At 35.9% G+C, this 11,611-nt stretch overlaps 1 protein-coding gene and 1 long non-coding RNA gene across 2 annotated transcripts; one reads left to right on the forward strand and one right to left on the reverse strand.

The window, feature by feature from the left end:
* Positions 1-6,765: 6,765 nt before the first annotated feature.
* On the reverse strand, positions 6,766-9,442 carry LOC149956156 (uncharacterized). The gene is made up of 3 exons (XM_090165247.1): positions 9,388-9,442; positions 8,280-9,101; positions 6,766-6,899 (listed from the first exon to the last, which is right to left on the reverse strand). Exons 1-3 carry the CDS (start codon positions 9,440-9,442, stop codon positions 6,766-6,768), a joined length of 1,011 nt encoding a protein of 336 aa, XP_090021373.1.
* Positions 9,443-10,923: 1,481 nt separating this feature from the next.
* LOC149956157 (uncharacterized) lies at positions 10,924-11,357 on the forward strand. Its single transcript, XR_016478165.1, has 3 exons — positions 10,924-11,052; positions 11,118-11,198; positions 11,270-11,357. It is a non-coding gene; the product is annotated as an uncharacterized LOC149956157 (long non-coding RNA).
* Positions 11,358-11,611: the final 254 nt, after the last annotated feature.

Raw genomic sequence — 11,611 nt, forward strand, 5'->3', positions numbered from 1 at the left:
TTAATCATGATTTAATCATTTAAATCAATTTAATCATTTAATCATGATTGAATCAGATTTAAATAGAGGTGTGCAAATACCATTTTTTGGGGATCGAATCGAATATCAAATATTTTTTTCAAAGCACGGCAAATACCAAATCGAATATTTATAACGTCAAATAATTTGGTCGAATATTTTTAGGGCAAAAATTTAGACCAGTTAACTGATCAAATACCAAATAGTATTTCGAATATCAAATTATTCGACGTATTTGGTTTTCAAATAGCCAAATAGTTTGCATATTTGTCAAAAAAAGTAATTGAAATCACTGTTCGTTTTACTTGAAAATAGTAAAATATTAAACCAAATACAGTATAGCCTAGAACAAAGTTCCCTGGGCGAACTTAGTAAATCAGTGGTATAATGACGGGCCCGTCCTAAAAGAGGGTCTTTTAAATTTTTAATTTTACTTAGCCTTCTCTAATGCTCTTAATAAAAAACACTGAAGGGGGTCCATTGTCTCAGGCTGCAGGCGGGCCCATAATTTTATATTACGCCACTGTGGTAAACTCTAACTTACCATTCAAATTAATTCTAATTGTTCTACAAAATGTCTTTATTTTCAACCTTCCTTCGAACAATTTTTTCGATTTGATCAAAATGATTTAATCGTAACCTACAAAAATATAGTGCATATCAACTTATCAATTATCATACATATTTTAATTGGGTACCATGGCAAAATAATAATAAAAATAATTAACTAGGCTAATACCCTAGGTACCACTCCAGGACCAAGTCCTCTAGCGACTTTTAACCTTTAGTAACTACTACAATTAAAATCCAAGGACATGCTACATACTTCATAGTTTGCAAACACTTAAATAAAATTTCAAGTTTTTAAATATATGTAAAACGCGAGGGAGCAGATCTTTTGTTACAAATTAAAAAATTGCATTTATATTAATTTTAAATCAATAATTATTAATTTAGTTAACTCAAAAATTCTAAACAGAAAAATCCATAAAGTTACTTCAACTTTCCTCCCGGTTTTTAGTTTTGTTTTGGACTTGGTTTACGTTTTAGACTCAATTTTAGTTTTACCTTGCTATTCTAGAAAATTCCATAACAAAAGAGAACACGCGAGTAATCTGGCCAAGAGGCGCTAGAATAAACAGCTTCTGCCTTTCGCTAAGAAGTTTTAATACAAACGGTATGGATAATGGACGTGCAAGTTACTCTTTATATGGTCCTTGGCGCTGCGGCCTAAAGAGAGGTGCCAGAAATAAGGACTAGTTCGAAAATTTCACTACGCTCTCCTGGGATGGCCTTGAACTTCAACAAATTAGAAAAAGACCCGCGGTTATTCGACCAGTTTGCAAACTATTTGAAAAAACCAAATACTTTTTCCCTATCTATTCGAATATTCGACTATTTGATCAAAAAATTCGATTATTCGCGAACTTTTCCAAGCGCTATTCGATTCGACGAATCGAATATTCGATTTGGTATTCGATCGAATTATTTGGTCTGACCAAATATTTTGCACACCCCTAGATTTAAACATTCTAATCATGATTAAACGTGATTAAATCAACTTAATCGTGATTAAATGGAATTTAATTAAAATAATCACGATTATATCGGTTTTAATCTTTTGAGGGGTGCGTCGTTAATCAAGGAAGTGACCTACCCCTCGGTGGAAACCAAGATCTCATATTGTTTTACAAAGAATTGAGATCAAGAAAAATGCTGTTTAAAGCTGGTTCCTGCTTCTGATCTCATTTGTCGGCCTGGCCGTCACGTACGGTTGTATACTATTGGACCGAATCCCGTTTGACCGAATCCCATTGAACCGAAAGGTATTTTCGTTTATAGCCCAACATGGCGGGATTCAGTTGAATGGGAAATTTAAATCTGGTTCGTTTTCACTTCGGGTAGGTTAGTTCAGGTTGGGTTAGGTTAGGTTAGGTTAGTTCAGGTTGGGTTAGGTTAGGTTAGGTTAGGTTGGGTTGGGTTAGGTTAGGTTGGGTTGGGTTAGGTTAGGTTGGGTTGGGTTAGGTTAGGTTTAGTTCAGGTTGGGTTGGGTTGGGTTAGCTTAGGTTAGGTTAGGTTAGGTTAGGTTAGGTTGGGTTAGGTTAGATATGGTAGGCAACTATTTCACGTCGGGTCTTATCAAGGTTATTTTCCAAAATTAAACCCGGAAAATATCAAATTTCAAGGGAAAAAGGTCTAAAAATACACGTCGGTACGAAATAATAAATATTTAAGACATAGTTTAGTCCAAATTAGATATACTATCGTCACGTAACCTACGATATATAAATATGTATCACTAACGGTATATTGAATGAAAACCGCGCAAAACGCGGTTTTCGGTCGATTGGTATTCGGTTGAATGGTACATTCGGACGAATGGGATTTCGGTCCAATGGTCTACAATCGTCACGTACACGATCATTTTTATTCAGTTTAATCCGAATATATTAAAACAGATTGATGGAACTTAAAATAGAACAAGTGCGTGAAATTTACATTGTTTTACATTTGCAAAAAACATTTATATATACACAAATAATTTAAATGTTGTATTGAATCATAATTATAATATGCCTACAGAAAATGAACGGAAGGAATAGACTGTAACTTTTATTGCACATCCGAAAAGGGCATCAAATGCAATCCTGAAATAATTTTGCTCAGTTAACGAAATGAGGTCCAAAAATAAGATTTGATGATTTTTAACTAAAATGATTTTTTTAAAGATAGAGATGGAAAAATACAGTTAAGATATTTATAAAAGGTAATATACAGGGTCTTTTTTTTTGCTCGGAAAAGTGTTTTTTTTCAAAAACTATTTATAGTACCGATTTCAAATTTGGAACGTCAATTCTCTATACCGGGGGACATCAGTTTGAGAAATTTGAGCGTTTTCGGTAATGTTTTTCACCAATTTTGAAAAATTATTTTTCGACCACTAGGTGCGAGATAAAACATTTCTATTATAAAGTTGTAGGCCGTCATCGAAAACCCTTAAAAATTGTTCACACGACGAAAAACAATTTATTTATCAGTGAAAATTCGAGCTTGAAAAATGTACAAGTCGGTGAAGCCAAATTACGATTGTTTGAAACGATAATTGAAAAGGGAACAAGTCTAATACAAACGTAGTAGAGTTTTCACACTTGAAAAAATGTACACGTTTGGTTTTTAAATGCAGATATTTTATTCACATAAATTTTTACAAAACATTTTCAATAATATCACCATTGGCTGCAACACAGGTTTGTGCGCGGACAATTAAGTTCTCAAACGCTTTCTCTACCATTTCTGGTGTGACGTCTCGGCAAGCACTGATTATTCGTCAAATGAGTTCCTCCCTAGTTTCAATGGGCGTGGCGTATACCTTTGCTTTAACGAATCCCCAGAGAAAATAATCCAGCGGTGTTAGGTCAGGTGACCTTGCTGGCCAATGCACTGGACCACATCTCCCTATCCACCTTTCAGGAAACTCGTTGTTGAGGTGCTCAGTTACTTGCCGGGAAAAATGCGGAGGGGCGCCATCTTGCTGAAACCACAACTGACGTCTTTCAGCCAATGGAAGGTCGTCGATTGCGTCACTCAGTTCGTTCTGTAGAAAATGTAAATACCTTTGGCCGTTGAGGTTCGTCGGCAGGAAAAAGGGACCAATCAAACGGTTTCCAACAAGTCCAACCCAAACATTGACCCGTTCAAATTGAACCTGGTGATGATATTCAAAACCCCAATGTGGGTTGATGTCAGACCAAAGATGGCTGTTTTGATGATTAAAGGGCCCATCTCTAGAAAATGACGCTTCGTCGGAGAACAAAACATGGCGCAAAAATTGTCTATCTTCTTGGACAGCATTTAGTAACCAGTTGCTAAATTCATAACGTCTTTGATGGTCTCCGTCAATTAGTCCTTGGTGGAGCGTAGCTCTGTATGGGTGATAGCGATTCTTACGAAGAATTTTCCACACACGATTTGCAGAACAACCTAAATCAGCAGCGGCGTTAGCGCAACTGTGACGAGGATATGCCACAAAGTACGCGAGTACATTGTTCTCGAAGTCTAAATCCGGTTGACCCAATCCGCGAAACCTAGGTTGCAAGTTACCAAATTGATTCAAATCGTGAATTGCTCGTCTTACTGTATTTACAGATGGTGCTCCATTTGGATGTCTTTCTGCGAAGATTTCAGTCACTCTTCTAAGGTTTTGCGCTGCTTCTCCATAGTAAATGGCAACTATCTCGGTACGCTCAGCTACTGAATAACGAGGCATTGTTCGAAATATTATCAAACACTGATAATAATCTCCCAAAGTTTTCCTTTAAATACCCAATGCATGTTTAGGATTGACCTATAGCCTCGTGTTTTTTAAATCCGGTCGTTGTTTTAACCAAAGTTTCAACTGGATTAGGTAATTCGGTTTCAATTATCGTTTCAAACAATCGTAATTTGGCTTCACCAACTTGTAAATCTTTCAAGCTCGAATTTTCACTGATAAATAAATTGTTTTTCGTCGAGTGAACAATTTTTAAGGATTTTCGATGACGGCCTACAACTTTATAATAGAAATTTTTTATCTCGCACCTAGTGGTCGAAAAATAATTTTTCAAAATTGGTGAAAAACATTACCGAAAACGCTCAAATTTCTCAAACTGATGTCCCCCGGTATAGAGAATTGACCTTCCAAATTTGAAATCGGTACTATAAATAGTTTTGAAAAAAAAAACACTTTTCCGAGCAAAAAAAAAAAGACCCTGTATAATATATAACACATATTACATAATATTTATGAAATATAGAATTCATAATTTAGTGTATATTTATGATATAATGTAACACGTATTTTTAAAACATACATAAAATTTTTTTAAATTGACATTCGTGGTGATACAGGGTGTTAACTAAAAATGGACCAGGGCGAATATCTCAAAATGTGTTTTAGCTACGATTTTGAAATTTTAGGTTGTTGTAGAGTGCTCAGGGGGTCAACCAACTATGAAAATGTCAATGACCTTGAATCATGTCTTCAAGGTCATTCGAAAATTAACTTGAGAACCGTAAAAGCTACGACGTTGGTTCCAATTAGAAAGTTGTTCCAAGTCACATTTTATGGTTAACTAGCTTTGACTCGATCTGATTTGCGAAATAGGAAGTTGAGCAATGTTAGGCCAAAATCAAGAAGGCCGTTAAGTTGATAACGTGTTAAAGACGATGTTCAACTGATAACTTTAAAAGTACTCTTGTTAGAGTACTGAAATTTGTTAGACAACCTCATCGTGGTTGAGGGTCTTTAGTTTGAAAATTTCAGCTCCCAAAACTCGTCTTCTACACGTTATCAACTTAACGACCGTCTTGTTTTTGGCCTAACATTTCTCGACTTCCTATTTTGCAAATCAGATCGAGTCAGGGCTCGTTAACCATAAAATGTGATAGGGAACAACTTTCTAATTTGAACCAGCTTCGTAGCTCTTACGGTTCTCAAGTTAAATTTCGAATGACCTTGACATTTTCATAGTTGGTTGACCCCCTGAGCACTCTATAACAACCTAAAATTTCAAAATCGTAGCTAAAACACATTTTGAGATATTCGCCCTGGTCCATTTTTAGTTAACACCCTGTATATGCATTTCCAGTTGCATTATTGATCTCTTTCTCAAAGAGCATTTATCTAAATAAGTAATCGATGGAGGTTGTTCCACGTTCTTGATTTATGAAAATTTTGTAGTTGATTCAAAAAAGAAGTATCTCTAATATACAATAAATCTATCAAAGGAATTTCAAGTCCATGCTTAAAAGAACTCTAATACGACCATGTAAATATTTGTAAACCTTAAAGCAGTAATAAAATGTTGTGCTTAAAAATATTTTTCGAAATCCAATTTAATTGAAAGTGTTAGAAAAAAGATGATGGTTTTGGAAAATGGTTGCTTTAGGTAAACAGCATTCTGTCTGGTAGGAGTTTCAGTCGAATCGTAAGCGTCACCTCGAGTCAATCCGCAGGTTACGCTTGCTTCCGTTTTATGGTGGCGACTTCATTCATAACAACTGCTTAAACTGTTTTTAATAAATATTTTGTTTCTATAGATTAGCAGCACATAGGTAGAGATTGAAGTTGGGTCGGTCGCTAAAATGTTTCTTTGTTCAAGAATCCTTCTTGGTTAAAAACACTGATTTTAATGAGCCGTACGGGTTTCAATTTAATCATCTCTTAATTTCTGGGCTAGAGGGGGGAGGGCAGGCTCTCGACCTCGTAGAATTCTAAATTCTTCTTTGAAATTTTTAGGGTGTTCTCTTGTTTCGCCAAATTTATACTTTCTTCATTTTTATTCTTCTACCACCACCGACAGCTTAAAATTGACTATTTTAAAAACTTCCAGTGTGTTGAAGAGTTTGTCCAGAAATTCTATTTAAGTCGTGGTCGGAGTATAACTTAAGAAACTAACTTTAAATATTAAAGTAGCAATTTCAACTTTCAAAAATCTCTTTGGTGGCCTCTTTTTGACCAAGAATGGTTTCTTCTAAAAACATTTTATCCCAAACACAAAGAGATTTTATCGTCTTCATATCTCCAATCTCGAGTACTTTTAAAAGCAAAATTAAATCAGTAGAATTTGTGACTATTTATTTAAACGTAGTTTAGGGGATAAATTATATACGATTAGAACATATTTGTTGAATATTTAAATAAAAAATTAACAAATGTTTCAAAAGTTTATTGTTTCATTAATTATTAAATACAAGTTCGAAGATATATTAAGGTTCCACGGAAGAAACGACTTTGTTGGTTTTAATGTCATAGAGAGCCACTATTGCGGCTGTAAATGCGTTGACAGCGGATAAAATGAACGTGATGTACTTGTAGTCCCCGAGATAGTCTCGAAAATAACCTTTGTCAAAAATTTCATTAATTTCAAGAAAAGATAATGTAGAAGCAACGGTGAACAAACAAACAGATGTCGCTACGATTGCATGACTCGCTCTTTTTTTTAATTACACGCGGTGAGCGTATTTGAGAAATATGTACTAGACGCTATCTGTTGGTCAAAGTATTTTAAATTATTAATTATATTCATTTTCATTATATTATCAAAAATTATAAGAATAATACAATAGAAATTAATTATTTTTAATATTAAGTATCAAAATAATTTATTTAATAATTATAAAAATTTTATTATTTAGTTATAATATTTTTAAAAGACCTTTGTAGTTATATTTCAGACAATCGAGCGCATGCGCCACCAAGTATTTTTGAAGCAAAGTCAAAAACATACGTAGTAAATCACGCCAGAAACCCCAAAGCTATGTTTGTTTGTTCCCAATTGCTTCTATAATTTATTGTCAATATTAAATATAGTGGGTTGAAATCTAAGCCATGGTCCAGTCTAAATACAGCGAGTCTCCCTCAACCATTGGTGCTATTCTAGTTCTACAGACGCCACTTCAATTTAGAAGAATATCGACTCATGCAAGCTTGGACTATCATCTCTGGTTTTATAAAGATCCTAAAAATAATGAAATCTAAGTACTCGTAATACCGAAGTGTTGAAGCAGCTCATTTGGATTTTCCTGTGAAATCCCAATGGGATGAAACTTCAGCCTTAACCCTTCGAGTCATCCGTTTCTGCCTCTAGATGGCGTTAGAAGTCTCTCAGTATCACGCTGTGGTTAATTATAGTTCCGATACATTTTCACTTACGACAAATACAAAGCTCTTCGCTTCGAAACGTCGATTTTAATCGGATCCTCAAAGTAGACACCATAAAAGAATTTTTGGGCCACATTGCAAGTTGAGAGCCCTTTTTGGGCCTCTTTTACCCGTGTTGGTAACGTAGATTAAGTACCACACCTAAATTTTTGCCCAATCGCGCTGAATGACGATTTTCAACAAAACCTTACTTGCACAAAGATACACTTTATTTGACTGGTAAACATTCCCGTTTAATGATAATTAAGGTGAGTCAGTGTGGTACTATTATTTTAGGGCAGGGTCACACCTACGCCGCCGAGCTTCCCAATCTCACACTACAATTTTAAAATATATCGCAAACGCATGCTCTTAAATAAAATCCTCGATTTGAGAAGAAATAGTTATGTCTGACATTAAACAACTTGCACCTATGTAATACACAACGTATAAGGATTGATAAATATTGAGGCTGGACTACGGCTTAAGATTTTACAATTAGTCAAATTTGTTTTTGAATAAAGGATTTTTGTTATAATGTTAGAAAACTAATTTTTATAAAGATCTAAATTATACTTACCAATTAAACTAGGTAAAAGTAGCAAAACCAATCCAGAAATGCATTTGGACGTTCCGCCGATAAAAGCCACGTTTGTCTTCCACAATGATGGTAATATCACCGCGTAGAGGATAGTATTGACACCGTACGATAATCCCCATAGAAGTACCGCAATAAGGAACACGAAGTTGTGAGTCAGGGACATGCATAGGAACAATATCGACGTGAACAGAAGACAAATAGATCCAAATCGAAAATAAGGCATAATCTTTTTGTCTACTAGAATGGTTGTTATAAACCTGCCGACACATTCCATGCCATAAACTAAAGTCACAAGTATCACAGACAGATATTCCTTCACTTGTCGGTCGCGACTGTAATCGACTAAAATGGCCATGAACACCATAAACGAAATAAAAAAACATGAATTAAATACCATTATAACCAAAAATAAGGGCTTCGTCACAATTTTCCAAATGTCTTTCATATAATTGGTCAAATTAGAGCCTTCACTGGCAATAGCGGCTTTTTCTTCCTGTAAAAACGTTTCTTTCAATTCTTCGTCTGGCCCGTTAGTGTGAGGTTTCTGCTTCACTTTCTGAGGTGATTCTTTTTCTTCTAAAATGAAAATGAACACGAAGGTTTGAATGAACAACGCCGCTTCGATGAGCCAGGTGCCTCGAAGCCCGTAGAAAGAGGCACTCGCTTGGAAAAGAACGGGAAACAACATTCCGGAGAGTGAGTAGCCTGTTAGAACTAGAAAGTACACTTTGGCGCGGTGTTCAGTAGAGTCCGTGGTGAGGTATTGAAGTCCTAAAGATATTATGTGGGTTGATCCAGCATCTGAAAATGCCGTAAATAGGTACAGAAATAGCAAACATTTATGACTTAGCTAATTCAGAAACTCATATTGGCTACTATGACTTATTAATGATGTGGATATAAGAACCTAAATTATGGTCACACTTTCGCTTGAAACCAATTTTTTATAATGCGAATCTCTCAATCTTATTGGTCAAAACTGGCATGCAAACCATCTTAACATGGGTTTAAAGATCTAGTACGACCGAGGTTAAAGTTCGGAGCCCATAAGTTTATAGGTTAATTATACTTTCTCAATTTTTCGAACCATTTTTGTATGGAGTGGAATATTTAGACAGAGTTGGAATATCTGGTTTTGACATATTAGTATATGCAAAAATTAATATTAGAAATGGCAAGTATGAGTTACGAATAAACATTGTTTTCAATTATATTAAATTTTTAAAATGGTGAACAATGTCATCGCAATTTAAGGAAAATATGTTATATTAGAATTTTTATATACATGTTGGAACCGTCTTTTTAGATTGGCAGTACTGTTTGTTAGAAATAAAATGTAACAGACCGAAAACGAGGGATTTTATTTGGGCACATGAGTCAAACGATTTTGCTAATGAGCTTGACGTAACTCCAGTGCCAGATTTAGACTGCTGGAGGCCCTGTGCTTAACATACTTATAGAGCCCCCCCCCTCCATAAAGGTCCAAGTCATAGAGCATCAACGGCGTTAAAGCAAGTCGCGGGGCTAAGGAGTTTTAATATTATACAGGGTGTTTCAAAATTCAGTACAAAAAATTAAAGGTGTTATAGGGGTAGAGTAAAGATCTGTAACAGTCTTCATAGCAATCCTCTGCAACGAATTGGACAAGTGCTAGAGTGTTTTTAAGTTTTGCCTAAAGGCGCCTAACCGTATGCTACAACACGAACACAAGATCCCAGATAGGAAAGCCGATTTTAGTGTTAGGAAGAAATTAGGACTTCATAAAATATAGAAGCAATGATTGTAGACCATTGGACCGAAATCCCATTCGTCCGAATGTACCATTCAACCGAATTCCAATCGACCGAAAACCGCGTTTTGCGCGGTTTTCATTCAATATACCGTTAGTGATACATATTTATATATCGTAGGTTACGTGACGATAGTATATCTAATTTGGACTAAACTATGTTTTAAATATTTATTATTTCGTACCGACGTTTATTTTTAGACCTTTTTCCCTCGAAATTTGATATTTTCCGGGTTTAATTTTGGAAAATAACGTTGATAAGACCCGACGTGTAATAGTTGCCTACCATATCTAACCTAACCCAACCTAACCTAACCTAACCTAACCTAACCCAACCCAACCCAACCTGAACTAACCTAACCTAACCTAAACTAACCCAACCTGAACTAACCTACCCCAACCTGAACTAACCTACCCGAAGTGAAAACGAACCAGATTTAAATTTCCCATTCAACTGAATCCCGCCATGTTGGGCTATAAACGAAAATACCTTTCGGTTCAATGGGATTCGGTCAAACGGGATTCGGTCAAACGGGATTCGGTCCAATAGTATACAATTAGAAGCAATACATTATCGTGTGCAAAAGTTATTTTTTTAAAGCAAATGCTCAAAATGTTGTCCTCCAACTCTTAGAAAAAGAAGGCAGCGGCTACGAAGAGATGAACGTTTGTCCTGGAGCTTTCCAGGTTTTGTGCGAATGGGTTCCGCAGTGGCGTGAATTCTTACAACTAAATCCACTTCTGATTCAACTGGAGTTTCGTAAACAAGATCTTTAATCCAGCCCTACAAGAAAAGTCTAGCGGGTTTAGATCCGGTTATCTTGCAGGCCCGGCGACTGGACCTCCTCAACCAATCCATCTCTGTGGAAATTGTTCATTAAGGAACGCACGAACCCGTAAGGAAAAGTGCACCGGAGTCTCGTCATGCTGAAACCACATTTATTCTAAAATGGCTAACAGAAGGTAAGACTCATTGAGTCTTGGCGGCAACATGTAAGGACCAATCAAAACGTCTCCAACTACTCCAGCCCAGAAGTAAACAGAAAATATTTCCTATAACCACGGGTAAACGTCGCATGATGATTAACGTGGGCCCATTCGAGCTGGTTGTGAGTATTAAAAACACCCTTCCTGAAAAATATGTTTTCGTCACTGAAAAGTACAGTTGTTGTAAAAACAGGATCTTGGACGGAACGCTCTGCAAACCATCGTGCGTAACTTCACACGCAGTGGCTTCTTTTATGATTGGCTGCCTGTAAGGAAATCAGGTAAGTCTCTTAACTAAGAAGTAATTACTACACTTAAAAGTAATTATGAAGAGTTTAATTACCAAATCTAACTTGTGTGGTGCCTTGCTTGCGCAATCGACGATGGAAATTTGCGAAAAATCGTAGGTTCAAGATTTTCCTGTTTGGATAACTTTCACGGTAAATTTGTTGAACAGCACATGCATTACCATCCGCTACGTAAAATGAATGTTCGCACGTTCTTCGGTAGTGTAACGATAACGCTCCATTACGTG

This window comes from Leiobunum rupestre, chromosome 2, assembly GCF_980474605.1.
Source record: "Leiobunum rupestre chromosome 2, qqLeiRupe1.1.hap1, whole genome shotgun sequence".
Lineage (NCBI taxonomy): Eukaryota > Metazoa > Arthropoda > Arachnida > Opiliones > Sclerosomatidae > Leiobunum > Leiobunum rupestre.

Coding starts and splice junctions, on each gene's coding strand:
- LOC149956156 (XM_090165247.1), bottom strand. CDS start 9,442: ATGTCAAAACCAGATATTCCAACTCTGTCTAAATATTCCACTCCATAC. Junction 9,102..9,387: donor TTCCACTCCATACAAAAATG/GTTCGAAAAATT, acceptor CGGCATTTTCAG/ATGCTGGATCAACCCACATA. Junction 6,900..8,279: donor ACTTTTACCTAGTTTAATTG/GTAAGTATAATT, acceptor TTTTTGACAAAG/GTTATTTTCGAGACTATCTC.